The sequence below is a fragment of the Manduca sexta genome, chromosome 17, assembly GCF_014839805.1.
Source record: "Manduca sexta isolate Smith_Timp_Sample1 chromosome 17, JHU_Msex_v1.0, whole genome shotgun sequence".
Classification (NCBI taxonomy): Eukaryota; Metazoa; Arthropoda; class Insecta; order Lepidoptera; family Sphingidae; genus Manduca; species Manduca sexta.
In genome coordinates, this window is record NC_051131.1 from 7,600,119 (window position 1) to 7,621,618 (window position 21,500).

Here is a 21,500-nt window from a genome sequence, read left to right on the forward strand (position 1 = left end):
GTTTAGCATGAATTTGTAGTATTATTTTATACTTTTATTTCTTTAATTTAAACATATCCATCTTGAATTAATTTAAGATTTTCATGCCTCGTTGTACCTACGTAGTGGATTGGGTCTACTAGACGTTCGAGCCAGGACGGGCCGCAACGCAAAAATCCGAAACTTTCAATAGTCACTATGACTATTTACTTTGTTTATGCTGAGATAACTATCTGGAAATAAGTCGGATCTTATGTATTTACTTTAAAAGTACAAGGAAAATTTTTCTTGCGATTTTTAGGGTTTTTTGACTGAGTGTTAGTATTTTTGGGAGTTGGTAGCATTGATGTGGCCACTGGCAACATGGATTGCCGAATGTCAAAAATTTAGAATTTTATTATTTTACCGATGTACAACTGACGTCTTACTCTAGTTTATTGGTCTCTGCGTCTTATCTTTGACGTCTTTCTATATTTTAAACAAAAACAAAACATAATTTTACTAAACCACATAATGTAGGTAGTTTAACTACTGCTTAGGTTTCTATAAAAAAACTATTTTTTTACTTTGCAAGCAAATTTAATGTATTTATTTATTTTCATTTGAAAAAAGAATGTAATAAACTCTACTGACTAATTAACTCTTCTGGTGAATGAATCTATTTCAATATGACGTCCAAAGTATGTTTTGAAAACCCATTCGAAGAATATTCGCAAGATATGACGAATAATATTCTCAATGACACCAAAGATGCGGTATGTATTTAACATTTACACAAGTAAATTTGGTCCCAACTCCCATATGACCTGTCATCTAACGGTCCTTAAAATAAATCTTATACATCAATTTTCATTCCATTTAAACCTGATATCCAAATGTCATCATATTTCTTCTCTACATAATTATTAGAATTTAAAATAACGGAAGAAAGTAATTGGATTATAAAGGGAATTGAAAGGTTATCATATCAGTATATTATATTGTCCTGTTTGAGTAAATTTTTATTATAGGGCACAGTTTATATTTACGGCTTTGTTTGTTTTGTAGATAATAATACACACACTATTCTTTATCCTTGAATTGACAGGCAGAGGTGCTAGTGGTGTATGCCCTATTGTTTGCGTGTATTCTGTCCTGTAATGTGATGGGAGGAGCCTATCGCAATATCAGACTCAAATTCCAGACTCCGGTCTGATATAAAATAGGAAAACTTAACATAACATTACCAAGGCGTGTACCAGTTGTACCATGCCTGAATAGTACTGTACCACAGAGGCAGTAAACAGATAATATTAATTTGTTGTTATTAAGATTTCAGGGAAGTTTAATGCAAAACTGCAAAATTTTAAATCTACAAAGCTGCATTTGCTGACAACAGAAATGAAAGATGATGTTTTTCATGATGGGACTGTATATACAGGTTCAGCTGGCCTGGCCTTGTTTTATTTCATCAGTTCTTTAAAAAATGGTAACAGCTATGATACATTACAGGTACATAATATTAATATTATTATAATATGTTATCCCAAACCTATTATGATAAGATAAATGGCAATCTTTACCTGGAAGGTATAATTTCTGGAGAGAAGAATAATGAAACAAGAAAGCATCTTGCCAGAGGCCTGGTATTATTATCATCTGTAAACAGTACTGACACAAACCAAACTTTAAATTATTATGCAATGTATAACAATGCCCCCGTTTTCCTTTAAATTTCATTAAAATCTGATTGATGGGTTCTATGATCGCTTTTAACAAATATCTCATCATGTAGGTGTATTAATGGACTTTTTAGCCCTTGCCATTATTGCTGCTAAAACGGTAGGTTACCTGGAATGTTTTCCAGGAGTTTTCGAAAGTCTTGCCGCCATGTTGGAAAGACGCCGACTAAAAGCATTTTCTTGGGCAATACCTCCTTCTCGATTCATTTCAGGATCAAATATATATTTATTATCCGGCCACTTTCGTAGTCGGCTACTAGACGGCGACTATCCGGCTGCCTACTTTGTATGAATTTCTCATTTGAATGTATATACTTAGTGAAAATAGTATAAATGCTTTTTTTTCCTGCCTATCACAAGAAATTATCATTTAACACTAATTACACTTGACTGACCTAGAATCAATGTTCAATTGATAAAAAAAAAACCATACACGAAACATTCTTTTTGACCTTTTATTTAAATTGAGCTGTTTACTTTACCGAACAATAGTCTTTATTTTTTACACAAAAACACCGCTTTGACCTGTGCGAAAGTAAAAATCAAGAAATAAAGCGAAGTAAGCAGAAATGTTGTAACACGTTTGCAGGCGGCGGTTGTAACTTGCGCGCGAATCAGATATAAACAAAGCATCACGGAAATTGCCGAGTACTCCCGAAAACGTGATCGGCTTAGTCGACTAGCCGGCTTCTCTACAACTGACTAATCGGCTAGTCGGCTAATCGACCAAAATCATAGTCGGCACATCTCTAATATTTATATAAGGTGCGTTCGGGTAAGATCGAATACGGGGTAAGATCGTATAACGAAAAAATACCACGAATCTATGGTTATTTTTTAGTTTAAGCTATGTAGGCGACTACGCTGTCTCTTTTTGCCCCACCCTATATACCACAGTTGATGCTACGACCAAGAACGGGTGCGCTATGTGCATTTAAACAAAAAAGGTGGAATTCGCTCTTCTTAACATTTTTGAGACTACTGTCTGATTTTGTGGACCTTATCATACTAGCATTAGAAGCGTTATTAGAACGGAGTCCGAACTTACCCCGCGAAGATCCGATCTTTTCTAAGGGTTTTAAATTTCTATACAGGTATTATCATCTATTTTTAAGCTTACACAGAGAGAATTGGAAGATGATTAAATTATCACATAAAGTAGCATTAATAATAACCAGTTTCATGTATAAAATGTTTGTATCGCTCAAATATTTTCGAGTCCCCACAACACACCAGAAAACCGTTCGAAATTAGCCGAACGCACTCTACAAAATACTACTAAAGCAAATTTATGTAAGTATTTATCTACTATTTTTCATAGAAGTTTTAGTTTGGCACACGTGCGCCGCAAACTATTATTCAACAACGCGACCACGTGATATTTAATTTTAATTCGGTAAAAGTATTATGAATTATAAGACTTCATTTTAAAAACTATAATAACCCATATTTTCATTTTGAAAAATCGGCTTACATAATATTAGTCCTCCGCAGGTATCAAGGAATACGTGACCGTTGTGTCGGATCACCTCCCTCTCGTCGACGGAACATCTGCTGGCAGAGCTCAATATTCTAAGTGCGATCGGCCTTAACCGTCTTATCACCGAATGCACGCCCTTGCACGGGGAGACATACGCACCCTTAAGTGTGTATCTCTACCTCATGGTTGCCAATTCACACTGAGGCCTATAAGGGCTCACGAACAAAACACATAAAAAGAACTTCTCAAAACATGTGGTGATGATATTTTATTGCCGTCTCTGACACTAAGACTCTTATAGGTTGTTTCTGAAATAGAAGGTTTAGGTTATTAATTAACCGAAGTCTGGTACAACCAAAAAAATGTTAATAAGAGGGAAGAACGTGGTCGTTGTGTAAAAACAGCAGCAGCAAGCGGCATAGAGTATCCCTCAAAGTAATCCTCCACTCAATGATGTTTTTCAAAAGGTTGAGCCAGATAAAACTGAAACTACGCGTTTTCCTGAATGATGTGATTATGAATAATAAATGCGCGCCTCTTGAGATTTCGTAGAAAAAAATAGTTTGCTCTCGCAAATTTTGTAATTAATTGCCGCAGCAAGACTGAAATCTTTCGTATCATCATTATGAAGTAGCACCATGTTAGTTTAAAAAGTATGGATCTGGGCCATTAATAGATTTTTTTGGCTAAATGTCCCGATTAATTACACTTTGCTTTGCTCGTACGTCAAAACTATCGAGATTACGAGAAAAAAGGTTATTGAGTAGATATATTATAAATTGTAGGACATTTTCTCTAGTTTTATTTTGTAATTGTATACTTAAATATTTTTATCGTTAAGTGAATGGGAAAGAAAGTATTGTCAAAACAGCTTTTAGGTATCATTGTTCTAATATGGCAGCGCTAGTGGTGCCTAAAGATACGAAGTGGCAAACTTATAATTCAGTAAGAGCACATCGAAATATATATTACCCATTTTCAGAATTCTCGGAAGACGTATCAAATCTTCTTAATACTTTCTTACTATTCGCATTTACTAGTAGGTACTTATCTAAGTTATTACATAAGTATCTATCTAAAAGTATTTTTTAATAACTCCAAATTATAAGTAATTAAGTTACCAATTACAACCTTCGATTTCCTGGCTTTGATCTTTTTACACCTTATTTCATAGTAATATGGACGAATTAATGTTGCACAATATTTTAATTATTGTTACAGAATGCAGTTGAATATATAAATATTGAGAATTTAAGAGGCAAAAGAATTAGTTTCCTATGCGGAGATGCTGGTCCTCTTGCATTAGCAACAGTCATATCATACAGACTAGGCACCAACCGCCCTGATAATTTACTTGATTATAAAACATTAGTTCAAAGGTAAACCGGTGTGATTTTATTAATAAAACTTTATTAAATTGTCCGAATATATTTTCAAGTGTAGTTAGTTATATTTTACGAATTTTATAGAAAGTTATTCTATAGCCTCAAATACAATTAAATTTGGAAGGTACGTATTTTAGGTCTCCCAATCTTATGGTAATCCGAACTAGCTCAGCATGGAGTAATCGAGGAGGCCCATGCCCGCTGTGGGTTAGTATATAATACAGCGCTAGTGTTATAGTAATTATTTATTTTATTATAATCACTCATTTATATAAGTATTTTAATGCTCTTTAATGATGTAAGCTATAAAAAAAGTTTTAATTATTACCTTCCATTTAATCTAATAATTCTCTACAGACTACTGTCATTGATTTCATTATTGAATGATTCTCCTGATGAACTTCTTTATGGAAAATCGGGATACCTTTATGCTTTGTTGTTTGTTAATCAATACATACCTGGTAAAGAGGTCATACCTGCTAATCACATTGAAAAGGTAATAGCATATTTAACTTATTTCATATAGCATAATCCATACCATAAAAAATATTATTACATAATAAAGTATTCAAAATAAAATAATATATTGCTTTTAAGTGGAGTTAAGTTGTTATATCGATTTATAAATAGTTCCGTCGTTTAAGATACTATAGGCACATTTCAGGTAGTGAACAGCATTTTGAAATCAGGCAAACAATTCGCTAACCAAATGAAATTAAAGACTCCATTACTGTGGCAATGGCATGACAAAGTGTACTTCGGGGCCGCTCACGGAATGGCTGGAATACTATATCTATTGCTGCAGGTAAAATAATTTACTCAGCCATATTTTTTATTATTCTAGAATGTTATGTCACAATATGTAGTATCGAGGACGGTTCCGTCCAACTATCTCAGTACAACAACATACCTCGGGGCCATCGCGTATGTGCCGACTGCCGAAGATGGCTACGTTGGGTATTATACTACATTGGATATATTTTATATCCGCCCTGATAAGGACCACCGTACAAAAGATGTTTTTTTTTTCGGGTACAGATCCCGCAGTCAATTTCGGGGAAAAATAGCGAATGAGATACTAGATTCCCCCGGCTTAGCGAATGCAGGCCCTAGAGGAAAGTGCGAGAGGAAGAAAAGGGAAGAAAGAGAAACCATAGTAGGATGGGCAGAGCGGAAAGGGAAGGAAAATGTTCGTGTGCCCTTATAGGCCTCAATGTGATAATACAACCAAGAGGTATACACACTGCACACACAGTAAAGTGTGGCCTATACGGGCTCGCGAACAGTTCCTAGCCTTCTCCTCTCCCACCATCCTAAGAGGTTTCCTTAACCTTCCCCCACACTTTCTTCCCAGCTATCACCTCCCAACTTTCCTCCAGGACCCTACAGTCGCTAAGCCGTGGGATTTCAGTATCCCATTCGCGGGTTTTACCCCGGCGCGGTGATGACTGCGGGATCAGATACAAAAAAAAAACAAACAGGCCGGCATAATTGTGTAGAATCATCTCTCGTTGGTCAACATTCTATGGGAGCCCTTCACTTACCATCAAATCCAGTGGGGTCACTTTATTGTGCTGGTATAAATAAAAGTATCAAAGGTACACATATAAGCCAAAAATAAAACTTTTTCTTTATTTCTTTCTATATCATACCATGTAGGTAAGTACCGTTTCATAGGTAAAATCAAAGGAGCAGTCAAATTACAATTAAGTTACCAACCAGTAGCAACATTATTACAATCGGTTTCCCGAGTTGTTGAGACTTGTGAAAAACCTGCTGAGAATGTTGCCTAGAACGCACAGATTAGCCGGCTATGGCAGATAAGCAATGGATACTGTGTGGTAGAGTACTTACTTACTCTTTAAGCTCTTGTTGCACAGAACAACCTTCTACTAACGTAATATGTTATAAGTTTACGTTATACTGTTATTTTTTCCAGGCTCGAGCCTATATAAATGCAATTGATATAAAGAGCTTTATAAAACCCACATTGGATTGGTTAATAAGCCAGCGATTTCAAAGTGGCAATTTGCCCTCTTCATTGAACAGTAGTAACGGAGACAGATTAGTACAATGGTGTCACGGGGCTCCAGGATTAGTGCCTCTATGCATTTTGGCTTATAAGGTACAACTTATTGAACTTCAAACACCTCAGTTTATTTTTTTTTCTTTTGATGCTATCTACTGAAATACAATAGTATTGGTATAAGGTTTAATATAATAAAACAATTTTTTGTTTTTAAGGTTTTCGAAGAGGACAAATATTTGAAAATTGCTCTGCAATGTGGTGACGTAATATGGCAACGAGGTCTTTGCACAAAAGGATATAGTTTATGTCACGGCGTTAGTGGAAATGCATATGCATTTCTACAACTCTACCAAGTAACGAAGGTAGAAAATGTTACAATTATATTTAGTCATATTGTTATAAAATTATTTTTTTTACCCCGGCTTCATTATGTTTTTAGACTTAAGCCGTGAGTACATATTTTTGAGTGGTTTATTTTTATTAATTCCTATTTATCGATTTCTTCACGCTTGACATATATTGTGGTGTAAACGATAGGAAAGCATAACCAATCCCATCAATCATGGATATTTCGGCCTTTAAAATTTCGTCATATTAAATTTTAAAGGCCGAAATATCCATGATTATTAATTATTATTACGTTTTTCTTTCAACTGCGAGAACTAATCACTAACTAGACGTGAATTTAAATTCTTTACTTGCCAATACTTGTTTAGTTACCCAGATTAAAGGTGAAACAAAATGTATGAAAATAGACCTTGAGGTATCGCCTTAAACAAACAATTGATAACGAGGGAGGAATATTATTTCCAGGAGCCGTGTCAGCTGTACAGAGCCTGTTGCTTCATGGAGTGGTGTGCGGTGGAGCGCCCGAATACTGAATTGCATCGTCCGGATCGCCCCGCTTCGCTGTTTGAAGGTCTAGTTGGTCGCCTTTATTTAGCTGAAGACTTGGCATGTGTTTCTGATGCCAAGTTCCCTGCACTTACTGTGTAAATTATTATTATGAATTATTTTTTTTTTACTTTAAAACATAATTATATAAAAACATATTTTTCTATTGTAAAAATATTTATTTTAATTCTTACAGCTATTTGTTTCATATTTATTAATATCACGCTGTATAAATAATAAAATTTTACATAAATAAAATTGTAACCAGGCGGCATGCTGCTTGACCTCCGTAAAATTTTCCTTATATATAGGTATTTAGTAAATTTTTGTATAAACCGTACAGGCTATATAGAATTGGAAGTCTTACTTTGTATATCAATATCAATTGGGACAAATTTGTAATGATTACTTAATACATAGAAATAAAAAAGTAAAAAATATCGTATATTTTTGTTTGTCTTTTCGAAGCCAGATTTTATATGGACTTGACCTCTGTTATTTGCTATTGTCTATTTAGTAAAGTGTATTCCAAAGTACTCTGAAATCTCTAGCTTATACAATATAGATCAATTTTTCCACAAATGTTACAATTAAACCGAAAAAAATATAATTATTATGGTTTTAAAATTGTGCAAATGTGAGGGCAGTCAACTTCGTACGTAGAAACCATCGCACCATTACCACTGCGCTCTTAATACGATATCGGGTGAATAATTATGCTCAGTTGTGAACTCGACGTTGGTGGTGTAGAGCGTCGAAGGCTTTAATAAACGTAGAGAAACATTTTCGTTCACATACAACAATTAAAGTTTGTGAAAAGAGATACAGTAAAATACCACAAAAAAAATAAATGGTCAGGAACCTGTTTCACAACTTTTGAGAAAAAAATCTTAGTCTTTGTAACGCTTCGTCACATAAATGTATAATACGTGGAAATTTAAGTCAGACTCTAATCTATACTTCCAAATAAAAATGTGTACATATTATCCACGACGGCCGTTTAACACATTAACTGTTAAATAAAACTTATTTGAAACTTGTGAAATAAGCCCTAACACTTGTGAATAATCTGGCATACACTTCTTAAATAGAAACAGTTAATTTTGGAAGCAAGCAAACAGTACAGATAACATATTTTCCCACACACATACCTACTCACGCCATTTATACCCGAAAGAATAGACAGTCGCTAGTGCACTGACTTATCGCCATGTGTATTCCGTCCCATGATGTTACAAGGGGCAAAGCTAAGATCATATCGAGCACAAATTCAGCCTCCGAGCTGATACCGAAATATTTTCATATATTTTTAATAGCCGAAATAAAATGTCTAATTATTCATATTAGCTACGACTATACCTAAGGTACCTCTATATTAAAAAATTGATATAGCACTACCTAATAAAGATGTTTAAAAAAATATGGAGTGCGTTCGGCTAATTTCGGACGGTTTTTCGGTATGTTGCGAGGAGTCTCGAAATTATATTTTTTCTCATAAAATATTTAAGCGATTAACATTTTATACATGAAACTAGTTATTATTAAAGCTAATTTATGTGATAATTTAATCATCTTCCAATTCTCTTTGTGTAAGCTTATAAATAGATGATAATATCTGTATATAAATTGAAAACCCTTAGAAAAGATTGGACCTTCGCGGGGTAAGTTCGGACTCTGTTCTAATAACGCTTCTAATGCTAGTATGATAAGGTCCACAAAATCAAACAGAAGTCTCAAAAATTTTAAGAAGAGCGAAATCCACCTTTAGTGTTTCAATGCACATAGCGCACCCGTTCTTGGTCGTAGCATCAACTGTGGTATATAGGGTGGGGCAAAAGAGACAGCGTAGTCGCCTAAATAGCTTAAACTAAAAATTAACTATGGATTCATGGTATTTTTCGTTATATGATCTTAATCCGTATCCGATCTTACCCGAACGCACCTTATAAAAACAGTAATAACCTAAAGCTGATGTGACGCAAAAAATATATAGAGGAAACCAAACAAAATTTTGGAAGACTTGCATTAAAACGATATAGTGGAATTATAGTAAGAAAGGCTTTTAACAAAGTATTTAAGAGGACAGAAAATTCTTATTGTACAATCATCCAATTCGAAGAAAATAAGTATAATGCCACAACCAGGCCTTTTTTGTCACTTCTTATTTTAGGACGCGCCAATTCTCGAAAGTTGTAAGTCCATAATTTTTTATTTGTCCTCCCCGCCACTTGCCACCCCGTGTTTTAAGGAAAATTTCTAAGTTTTTTTTTTTATTATTGCATGGTAACAGACAAGTATCAACTTGTCGAGAATATAGTATGAGGCGAAACGGTAACTGTTTTAGATAGATAGATAGATTAGATTTGTATCTGGATAATTTTTGTAATGGTCACAAAAATAGTTTTTTTCTTCAAAATTATTTATTCCTTTTTTATATATATTTTTCGATATAAGAGATTTACTACGTGCCCCCACAAATAAGCCCTGGCCCTTGTCGTGGAAATATCGCCATAGGGCGAATCAGATTTAACTCCGTTCGCGAATACTAAGAAGAAACATTTTACCTCTTAATAATTGCTACCGCAACTATGACCGCGCTGAATGCGGTGTTGGACCGCATAGCGCACGATAGTTTAGTAAATTTAATCCTTATGCATCCCAGCCCAAATATACTGCCACTAACTTGCGAAGTCTTCTGTATGAGTTTCGAAAATATTTGAAGCAGGCTACACGAAATTTTGTCAATGTGGAAGGCGAAATATATTTTCCTCTCTCGGCTTTATAGAATATCCATACTCTGAAGTTATAGTAACTGCAAAGTTAATGACGCATATCTTTTTTCTTCAGACAGGAAATACTCTGGTTTATAGATCTAAGCCAAAAATGAAACTTTATTTTTTACTTTTTTATAGTATCAATATATTGTAAAGCTGTATACTTAATATAATATAATCTTAATAAAATTGCCAAGTAAATGCAATATTATGCACCAATGATTGTTTGGAATAGGACACTTGAAAAATTTAAACTTTGGAGATGACGGATTTATATTCATTTATGAATAATATTATGAAAACCATATTAGTTTCCTTAATTATCGAGGTAATAAACAAGAAGAATAAATTCTTCGAATATTCAAAGCTTTTGAATTTTCAATGACACACTATATAGTGTAAAGAATCTAAATATTTAGTTCACTAAAACGCACCAACAAGTAATATTATGTCTCTTTAGAATGTGGCAAAAACCAAGATGCGAAAGCCCGTATCGTTTTATCATGATTGGTCGAGATACGAACATGTGACTCACGCGTTGGTCTCTCGACCAATCACAATTTTACCATATTCTGGGTGGAGATAATTTATCGATATCAATTTGTACGTGTCAGCTAGAGTCAATAATAATTACCTATGGGTTAATAGGTACAAAATGTTTTGGTTCTTCCATTCGTTTATTATTAAATAGTTAATTTCTTCAGTCAGCCCTTCAACTCGCGAGGCGGCAGACAGAAATGCAAATAGTCCACCGCAACTTGGAGGATTTGACGTAAGGTAAAGATGCAATCAGTATTGACTGTAGCCGACAGATCGCCACAGAGCACGTGCGTCAGAGCAGCGCGGTGCCCGCCTCGGCGCGCGAGTGCGGCAGCGGCGGGCCGGCGCGCCACGCGTCCGCGCGCGGCTCGTACAGCTCCACGGTGGCGAGCGTGGTGCGCGCGCGGTAGAAGGCGCGCTCGCCGGCGCTCTCGCTGTCGCCGCCCGCCGCCACGAGCACGCCGCCCGCCGCGCCCGCCGCGCAGCCCGCGCGCGCGCCCGCCAGCGCCGCCACCTCCTCCCACGAGTCCTGCGCCACACGCACACTCTCACCTCATCGTCTCTCACTCGAGATCACCACCTTCTCTCGACTACTTACTTCGTCAAAATTGTATCTTTCAACAGAAGTGAGAACGGTCCTCCTGGGTGCGTTGCCCCCTATGACGTAGAGGTAGTTGTCCATGACGACGGCCGCTGCTTGACTGCGAGCGCGGTGCATCGACGACAACGCGCTCCATTTGCGTGTGCTGGGGTTGTAGCACAACAGATCCTTCGTATGTCTCCACGTGTGTGTGCACCCACCCACCACATATATTAAACCTGTAAATTAGATTTGTTTCGTTACAACCGCAGAAATTTTACGTGAAGGTAAATGATGCCTCCATATATTTATATTAAAATAAAATATTGCCTAGGTCTTTACTGGCCGTCTAATATAATAACAAAAGAACGTGAACAGCTTATCATGTGATACCTATAGTACGAAATCTCTGTATTTATCACATTTTTACGGGATAAAAAATGTACATACGTGCAAGATATGAATACATAAGAAGATATTACCTTGGTAATTAACAACACCCATTCCAAATCTGGGTTCTGGCATACGTCCAACGAGCGTCCACTTATCCATCACTGGATCGTAGAACTCTATAGAAGCACCCATGTCAGAACCGACCCAACCACCAAAGGCGTACAAGGTTCCATTCCACGCTGTGAGACCGAATTCACATCGAGCCTCGTTCATAGGTGCTATATTTGACCATTTATTTGTCTAAAACATACCTTAACATTAACATAATAATCATAACTATTAAATATAGTATTGAGTATTATATTATGTGCGTAATGGTTGACCATTTACCTGTGGATCATAAACTTCTCCGTTGGCCAGTATCTGACTACCTTGCTCGCCGCCGACGGCATAAACGCGGCCAGCTAGCGTCGCGACTCCTGGTTGAATGCGTGCTATATCCATTGGCGCTAACTCCTCCCACTCACTAATATAAAATAATAATTGCTTTGGAGGGAAGTGGACAATTAATATTTCCAACTCCTCCCTATCTTTCTATTTGATTAATTTCGTTGCGGGATAATGATATATTAGTCGTTCCTGAGACTCGCCGGGCTTCACTGCTCGGTGTCATAAAATGCGTGCCACTGCTGATCCTGGCTTACAGGAGTTGTAGTGGTGTGTGTGAGGGCGGGAAAGTCTCGTAATATAAAATAAACACATCAAAACTAAAGTCAGTAAAATTATTTAAAAATATAAGTAACTAGGTTTTGCTCGCGGCTTCGCCCGCCTGAAGGAGTTATCCGGGATAAAGTTCCCGCTATATATTTTCCCGGGATAAAAAGTAATCTAAAACTTTCTCAGGGTCTTAAACTATTCTAGACAAAATTTTATAAAAAATCGTTCAGTAAACTTTGAGAAAATCGACAACATACAATCAGACAAAAAGGGAACTTTGTTTTCGACGAATATGCAAAATTGCATTTTGCATATTCGATACTTTACGTACGGACCGTCGTTTTATAATATGTATAGATAGACGTGAAAATTTTGTTTTTTTTCAACTTACAGATGACATTGATTATTGTATATTTTAATATTACCGTTTATGAAGATCAAATTTGAGTACACTAGATAGAATGTTGTCCGTGGTGAGGGGTGGATGAGCTGCCTTGTCGCGACACGAGCCGCCCGCCACCAGCAGGATGCGGCGCGCTCTGGCTCGAGGCTCGGCCGCCAAACTTACTAATGCACCTCGACCCGTTTTCTAACACACAAATATTATGTCTTGTTAATCTCGAATTGGACTATTCATGAACCGAAACACATTTTCTCTATCCTCTAGTATAAATATAACAATAATTATTAAGTGACTACAGGCAAGTTGCGTTATAGTAGAGGATCCGATATAACATCGACCTTCACCCTAAGATGTTTTTATTACATAGATACGTTGTCCGAGCTCAATACTGGCAAGACGAAAGTAAGGTAATTGCCTGACTTAACAGCCAATGAGCGTGCGGCACTAAAGTTGTTACGTAACTGTCGATGTATATATATCCTTTTCTAACGAATGTATGCTGCATCTTTTTATTCCTTCTTCGAGCCAATTTGTAATTATATGTACAGGCACGTGAACATAGCAAATAGTGAGCCGTTTTATGTGCCATTTTGTTAGTGTATGACGCGTCTATTTGTAAAACGTCATTGCCTTCACCGGTCTGTTTAACGGATAAAAATTATTCGATAGGTCATATAGCTTATTAAAAATGATAAAAATCAAGCGTTGCCTTCAAAAAAGAAATCGTTTTTCAATTTTTAATTAAATATAGCCTGGCCAAGATTTTATCAGGCAACCCATGTTTTTTATCATATATATATATATCATTAAACAGATCGGTGAAGGTCGATGTTATATCGGATCTTAGACTATTATCTTTCAGTAAATAAATCAAATAGGGAAATCCTTATATATAATCAATTTCAGAGATTTTGTTCATTAACCAACGACTAACGTTTAAATGAAACGCCCCGTTGCGTTAGCGTCCGTCTCGGTCTAGTAAAGTTTTCGACCACTGAATGTAAATACCTACCTATTTACATGCAGAATAACTATACATATATTAATTAAAATTACAGTATATAAAATGAATACAGATAATAAAATAGACAATTCATACAAACCATGTCAACTCTGGCTGTCTTTAAAGCAACTGCTATCGATGGATCCTGTACACTTTTAATAGCATCATCTAATATTTGTGGTGGTATTAAAGGGAGTCTGACGTGAGCAAGCACTTCAAAACAATGGCGCCTTCGACATCCCGGATCGTGTTCCAACCATCTCAATGCGGGATAGAGAACCTGGAAGTATGATTATAATTATATTTAAAATTATAATCATACTATTTTGACTAAGTATACTAGACATAATATTGTTATATTATTGAATGTAAATTTTCAAAAATCTTCAAATATTGCATTACATAATACTTGAACGGCCCCTAAGGACAACAACGCAATTTTTCAATTTTAATTCAAGTGTAAAATCTTTCACGTAGTAAGAATAAACATTGATAATTGGCTAAGGTTAAAAAAAATGTACCTCACCTATAATTTTCATGAGCTAAACTACGTCGTAAGAAAAATGTAAGTTCGAAAATTAATAAAATAAAAATAAACATTCCTATGTTGGCTACTGTTCATATTTCAATATTAAGCAATTTAATAGGTTGATATTATTAAATTTAACCGAAAATTATCTGGTATAATAAAATAGCTTACTTCTTGTTTCATACAAAAATAAAATGTGTCCACCCTTAGTCAAATATATATTTTTTTCATTTCGTCTTGTATTATATACTTATAGCGAGCTCTCGTATACATGTCAAAAGCATGTAAATAAAGCTAGAATCAGTTTTGTAGATATATTAAAAAATAATAATTTTAACAAAAAATTAAACCGCCTTCAAAAACCACTCAAAACCAAAAAATAATTTCACATAACAAGTATATATTGGATACCAATTTTGGAGTCGGTGCCTAATTAAAATTGCTAGTTAGCTATATTTGTTGCATAGTCCATCTATGAGCTAAATTTCTTTCAAATCAATTAAAAGGAGTAGGTTTGCGTGTACTACAACATACACAGTGAAAGGTGTAATACCAAGCACATGTATGGTGTTTCATCTTTTTATTTCCTCTTTTTTCGAGGCAGGGAGTGTAATACACCCACATTTGACCAGCTATATGTAACAGGGGAAGAATTTGGGTAGTGTACAGTTCACAAATTTAAATATTTCCTTTGTGATTAGTTCTCGCAGTTGAAAGAAAAACGTAAAAATAATTAATATGCATGGATATTTCGGCCTTTAAAATTTAATACGACGAAATTTTAAAGGCCGAAATATCCATGCATATTAATTATTTTTACATTTTTCTTTCAACTGCGAGAACTAATCACTAACTAGACGTGAATTTAAATTCTTTACTTGTCAATACTTGTTTAGTTACCCAGATTAAAGGTGAAACAAAATGTATGAAAAATGGACCTTAAGCTATAACCTTAATAGCTTCCATTTGCTGTGCTGCGGCGATGTGTTTATCGCCGGTGACGATCTGACTTGCTGACTTTGTACGCTGGCAGCACATTGTTTTCGTATATTCGTTAATGTAGTTATCTAGCTTAACTTGCAATTTTAATTAGGCACCGACTCCAAAATTGGTATCCAATATATACTTGTTATGTGAAATTATTTTTTGGTTTTGAGTGGTTTTTGAAGGCGGTTTAATTTTTTGTTAAAATTATTTTTATTTTTTGCTTTTTTGTGTTAGTAAAAAATAGACCGTCTCAATGGCATAGTTGTGTTTCGCTCACGATACGACTATCGCGCTGAGGAGTTACACCTCTGAGTACCACTGAAAAGGGGAAAAGGTGTGATGCTATATATATGTATGTAAGAAATAGATACAAGCAAACCTAACGCAAAAACACAACTAATGTGTTTCGCTCGCAGTACCACTATCGCGCTGTGGTGTTACACCTCTGCCTACCTCTGAAAAGGGGAAAAGGTGTGATGCTATATATATGTATGTACGTAAGAAGTAGAGTCAACTAAACCCAACGCAAAAACACAACTAATGTGTTTCGCTCGCAGTACCACTATCGCGCTGAAATGTTACACCTCTGCCTACCCCTGACATGGGGAAAAGGTGTGATGCTATATATATTTATGTAAGAAGTAGATTCGAGGAAACCTAACGCAAAAACACAACTGATATATTTGGCTCACAGTACAACTATTGCGCCCTGGTGTAACACCTCTGCCTACCCCTGAAAAGGGGAAAAGATGTGATGCTATATGTATAAGTATGTGAGAAGTACAGTCAACCAAACTCAATGCAAAAATATAACTAAATACGTCTCAGGAAAGCTAAATTCGCGATTTCGTTTTCTTGGACGACATTATTATTCTAGTTTTTTTTTAATTTTAAAACCAAACTACCGAAGCGATCTTGAAAAAAAGTTTTATGGGACCAATCTGGCGAGAAATTCTTTCGAATAAAAAAAGAATTTTCCAAATCGGTTCATAAATGAGCGAGTTCTGAGGTAACAAACATACAAAAAAAAATTCATGTCGAATTGATAACCACCTCCTTTTTTTTAAGTCGGTTAAAATAAGCAGAAGCTCAATGAATAACGACTTCAAAACAAAATGTTCCCATTTTATTTCACGTGTGTTACAAATGATTTGTTACGAAGTAGTTTTTTTTGTTAAAGTAGTAGCAAAATATGCTGCATTTTTTTATAATGACGACTTTACTACTTTCAAAATGATATATCAGTTTCCTGTGTAACATCTTAGTTTTTGTAGAAACGGGAAAACGGGAAACGTTCACCAAAGAACGTTATTTTTCGTCCTTTGTTTTTAGCAACTTTTCAGAAGCAATTTTGCACGGTAAGTAGCTAAAATTGTCTATAAAGTGTAAAAACAAATAAGAGGGATATGTATATTGTGAAATAATGTAGTTTATGACTCATTTACATTGCATTTAAGTATTCTACGGGTATTTTAGGATATATTATTCACGTGTGTTTGTTCACGTAGGTTACGTGTGTTACGTAACATACGTGAAAGGTGTAAAGCTTAGTTTACGTTGGAAATATTATCATAATGGCGATCACATGACAAAACTTTAACGATTGAAGCTAGTCGTTCCATGTTTTGTAAAATAAAATATTATCTAAATATTTCCTTTTTTTTAGATGCCACTAACACCTGCCGAAAGACAAAAGCTCTCTCGGGAAAGGCTAAATTATTATTACAATTATATAGTATTAATTATTTTGATTAGGATATAATGATATTTTTCTTGAGCTAAATAAACTATTGGTGTTGAAAATTGTGCTACTGAAATTCAAAAACACCCAAATTTCAATAGGGAACATGGTTGGAAGCTTGCACAAGCCTGGGATCCTGTTCTACATTTAATTAAATCGGGTCTAAAAGACCGGCTGCCAGACCTCAAGACACTGTGAGCTCATTCTGCGTAGATCGGACCGTCAACAGCTAAAATTTAAAAAAGTTGTATATTTGTAAAATGTAGGTGTAGGTGGACATTGTAACAATGACTTTACAGATGAATAACACCTCGGGTCCAACCAAAAGATATAAGTTAAACGACAACTTCAACACAATATTATCAGCTATTCTTACAATAAGAGAGGTTAGAACTAATAATAATAATAGCAGGCAGATGTTCTTTTATTCCCTAATGGTCCCTTGGGTATTTGGGTATTAATGAGAGTACAAAAAAAAGTATTATGAACCTTATAAACACACCTTCTGATAACGTTGCAATGGACATTGCTTAACATTGAATTTCTTAGCATTTTCGCTTATAACTTTTTTATTTATAATTCTACGACAATAAGTTACAGGACTAAAGTTGTAGAGAATTTAATTTGCAACAAAAAATGTTTATACATTTTTTTTGTCAGATAAATAGTTTAAGAGATACATCGTAAAAATCATTTCAACCCCTATTTTCAAGATGGCGGCCGTGGGACAAGGGTGGCGACCCCACAAACTTGGTTTTAGCTTTAGACTGACCCCCCCTACACTTCAAAAAAATAAAATTGCGTCCTCTAAAAAACGCAACCCCAAATGTAACTTTTCAATGGACTAAATCTAACAAATCCAATAATATCTAATGTAAATTATTCTTCTTTCACCTATCTGAGTTTATCCCATCCTAATGTGGCCTAAGACATTTCTCCGAATATTTTTTTCATTTTAAGTATTAGCACAAACAAGGCTTTATTAATATGCATCGTTGGGATGCGCGGGGGTGCAAACTGCATGCGCTCATTTGTCGGTCGGCGCAAAGCGGCGTCGGCGCCCGGTCGAAGGCGTATTTATTATCTACATATATCTCCCCCACACTGCGGCACGCTAACTAACGTAAGCATATTGGACACCTGATTTTGAGTTCACGTTCGTAGAAAATAAACAATATTTTGATGAAAAATTAAGGTGTTGCTTTTTTATTGATTTGGTAAGAGTATCGTGGTCTAAATCAATACCTTCAATTATTAGACTTATTAAATCGGCTTTCTGTATAACATAAAAATCTAAAGAGGTAGTTTCAAAATAAAATTTATAATCCCCTTACCTGAGCTTCACTGTCGACTCTCAGTTGTTCTGATGATAATAATGTCACTAACTGGGGTAAAGGCAGCTCCAGAAGTTCATCACCGTTTGCCACTACATTCCAATTTGCTTGTACATGCTCTAATGCTTCATTTGCCAATTCTGTACAATTGTGGGCTTCTGCAAATCTGACAATGATAATTTATTTTGTAATGATTTTGTAAACAAATTGAAAAAATAAGGAGGTTCTCAATGCGACGTTTTATTTTGTGTTAATGTTTGTTATCTCAGAACTTAGTCCGAAAAACCGATTTGGAAAATTACGTCCAGATTTATCCCATAGAAATATAACTAAAATCAGTTTAATAGTTTGGTTTTTAATTTTAAATAACTGGAATAAGTATGCCGTCCAAGTAATAGAAATTGCGAATTTTACTTACCTGTGACTTTTTTAGTGCTGTTTCTTTTTTTGCGCGCGACTTTGTTCGCGTAAATTACTTAAGAAATTAATTACGAACTCGCTATACCGAAAACTGAACCCTATTAAAATTAACTAAAGTTGCAGTATAATTACCCGCGTTTATAATAGTATATAATTAGCTAAATAATAGAAGACCGGGAGACTTCCTATAACTACGTCACAATAACATGAGTGACGTAATCAGTCGTACGAAAGAAACAACAAAGGGCGCGAAACCGGCCAGCGCGCGGACCACTGCGTCGGCGATGCACTTTTGGTTTAATTTTTTTTGGATCGGACAGTCGTTCACAATCATTCTCAGTATTGGCTAACTGACAAAAAAAGGAAATTGTGGCGTATTGACTCTAGATGATGATGAGAATACTTTTGTCAAGCTCATATTACATACTTGTATTATCTACACAGGTAAATCTTGTGACAAGCTTTTATCTCTACACAGTATATAACAAGGATTCATTCAATTTAAAGGTAATTTTTTTCTTTTTAGAGCATGTAAATAAAAGTTTATTTTACTATACATTTCCCCCCAACCTAATATATCACTGAGGCAATACACATACACATGCCAATTTTGAATCCTATTTGTCAAGTGGTTATGGCTGTGTATTGTTGCCACATTAAATGTAGTTCTCTGTACATAAAATAATTCATGATGTAATGATGTAAAATAAAATAAATATAAACATTACATTTTGATTGAGGCTTTTCATGCAAGCCAAGTTGTGAGCAACATCTAATATAAAAAGAAAATAAGACAATACCTGAATATTCCTAGTGCATTAGAAGGATGAAGTTCTCTTCTCAAATATTCTCCACATCCAACAACTAGTTCTCTAAGTTGCAACATATCAGCAGCTATTAATAAGTTTTGTACAGATATTTTATCAATCACTATTTCACCTGAAATTGAGTAAATGTTTCATGCATTGTAAAAACTTGCATCATTTAAATCCATGTCTAATAGAAATTGCCTAATTTATTGAACTTTCTAATATTGTGATCAAACATGGTAAAAAGTATGAATCATGACTTATGAATGACTCCAATTTTTAATAATAAGTACATAAGTTAGTACATAAAGAAACTGAAAATTATAGCAATATTGCTAAAATATGTAAATATTATATCATAGGATTATAATATATATTAATTATTGTTAAAGAAACAATTGTGAATATCTTTTTAAATAAATGTTTCAATCTTACTATGCTAAAAAACTTAGAATTACTTCAAATACATGTATTTGTTTACACTTATTAATTATACACAAATAGCATTATCTAATTGCTACCACCCACACCAATATGTTTAACATATGAACTGAAGTCTAAATGTTGTTACCTGTATATATAAAGTCAATAATCAAGGGAAGCACCTCAGGTGGTACACTGGGCAAGGAAATTAGACCCTTATGGCTTTCTTCTAAACCAACACTGAACATTGCATCAAAGTAGGCACAACTAGCTGCAAGCACAACACGGTGCGCCTGTAAACATAGTTTAATATGCACATAATGGTGTTAAAATAGATAATTACTATTGTTTATATTAACTACTTTCCTTCTTTAAAAAAATATTTAGATTAATACATGAAAAGAATGAATTCATGCATAAGGTAATAAAAATGGTTATCATTTAGAATCTTATCTCTTGTGATTTTGAGGTAAAAAAATTGTTGTAATCACTTACCTTTTTATAAGAACTGAACAATGTCATTTTTACCACAAAATCTGGTTACAAAGATATTAAATCGCACACAAAAATCATATTTCCTATTTGCTTTTATATTGAAAAGAAAAATATGTTTTTTTGCAAGAAGTATAAATTTTACATTAGTGCATTGCCTTTTTCATAGAAGAAATGAGTTTGCAGGAAAAATCAAATCACATACATAAAAGGAGAGGTTCAAAAACTAAGCAATATTATTTTATTACCTTTACTCTGGTGCTACCAGATATGAGATCTATGTCACAGAATCTTCCATCTCTTTTGAAATGATGTAAATTTAATGATATTTTGGATGGGTAATCGCTGCATTTATAGGGCCGAGCCCCGTCCCTGTTTACTTTTTCATATTCATTTGTCGTCATGACTTACTTTCCTAATTAGAACAAGTACTATAAAATATATTTTAAGTCACTGTTCTGAATTCTTTTATTTAGTAGCTTTTACACTATTCTTCGTATAATAAAAGGGTAAAAACATTTTAAAATGCACTTATTTAAAGATTTGTACCAAAGTCTAAATAATCATGAAACATAAAATATTCCGAGGAAACAAGGAATGAAAAATTGAAAACATTACGTCAAAACTGAAGTTAGCCTCAGGGTTGCCAACTCTGGTTACCGGATGGATAGTCAAAGAAAATTATAATACAAAGAGTATGTAAGTATTTAGATATAGGTATTTATATTATATCGATACCGTTGATACTATTGAATGCATTACTATAAATTTATTTAGTATGTGACAATAATATAAATATCATTGCTTTCGCCTTGACTATTGATAGATAATCGCTTATCTATCGATAGCAGTCTATTGAAAGGCAAC

General features: G+C 34.6%; 2 protein-coding genes across 3 annotated transcripts; one reads left to right on the forward strand and one right to left on the reverse strand.

Annotated features, from left to right (window-relative positions):
• The first annotated feature begins 370 nt into the window (after positions 1-370).
• LOC115448157 (lanC-like protein 2) lies at positions 371-7,933 on the forward strand. 2 transcript variants are annotated; one of them, XM_030175489.2, is made up of 9 exons: positions 371-494; positions 592-734; positions 1,291-1,470; positions 4,402-4,559; positions 4,923-5,061; positions 5,230-5,370; positions 6,505-6,690; positions 6,810-6,956; positions 7,408-7,933. In XM_030175489.2, exons 2-9 carry the CDS (start codon positions 648-650, stop codon positions 7,588-7,590), a joined length of 1,221 nt encoding a protein of 406 aa, XP_030031349.2. In that variant the 5' UTR covers positions 371-494; positions 592-647; the 3' UTR covers positions 7,591-7,933. The 2 variants fall into 2 exon arrangements, with proteins under 2 accessions (XP_030031349.2, XP_030031348.2); XM_030175488.2 differs by having other exon boundaries at positions 381-734.
• A 1,564-nt stretch (positions 7,934-9,497) lies between these two features.
• Positions 9,498-21,268, reverse strand: LOC115448161 (actin-binding protein IPP). The gene is made up of 10 exons (XM_030175497.2): positions 20,882-21,268; positions 20,290-20,434; positions 19,710-19,848; positions 18,490-18,655; positions 13,999-14,178; positions 12,918-13,081; positions 12,166-12,301; positions 11,865-12,075; positions 11,401-11,621; positions 9,498-11,331 (listed from the first exon to the last, which is right to left on the reverse strand). Exons 1-10 carry the CDS (start codon positions 21,035-21,037, stop codon positions 11,095-11,097), a joined length of 1,755 nt encoding a protein of 584 aa, XP_030031357.1. The 5' UTR covers positions 21,038-21,268; the 3' UTR covers positions 9,498-11,094.
• Positions 21,269-21,500: the final 232 nt, after the last annotated feature.

Coding starts and splice junctions, on each gene's coding strand:
- LOC115448157 (XM_030175489.2), top strand. CDS start 648: ATGACGTCCAAAGTATGTTTTGAAAACCCATTCGAAGAATATTCGCAA. Junction 1,471..4,401: donor ACAGCTATGATACATTACAG/GTACATAATATT, acceptor TTATTGTTACAG/AATGCAGTTGAATATATAAA. Junction 6,691..6,809: donor TATGCATTTTGGCTTATAAG/GTACAACTTATT, acceptor TTTGTTTTTAAG/GTTTTCGAAGAGGACAAATA.
- LOC115448161 (XM_030175497.2), bottom strand. CDS start 21,037: ATGACGACAAATGAATATGAAAAAGTAAACAGGGACGGGGCTCGGCCC. Junction 13,082..13,998: donor AGACAGCCAGAGTTGACATG/GTTTGTATGAAT, acceptor TTTGTGTGTTAG/AAAACGGGTCGAGGTGCATT. Junction 12,302..12,917: donor AAATTTGATCTTCATAAACG/GTAATATTAAAA, acceptor ATTTTATATTAG/TGAGTGGGAGGAGTTAGCGC.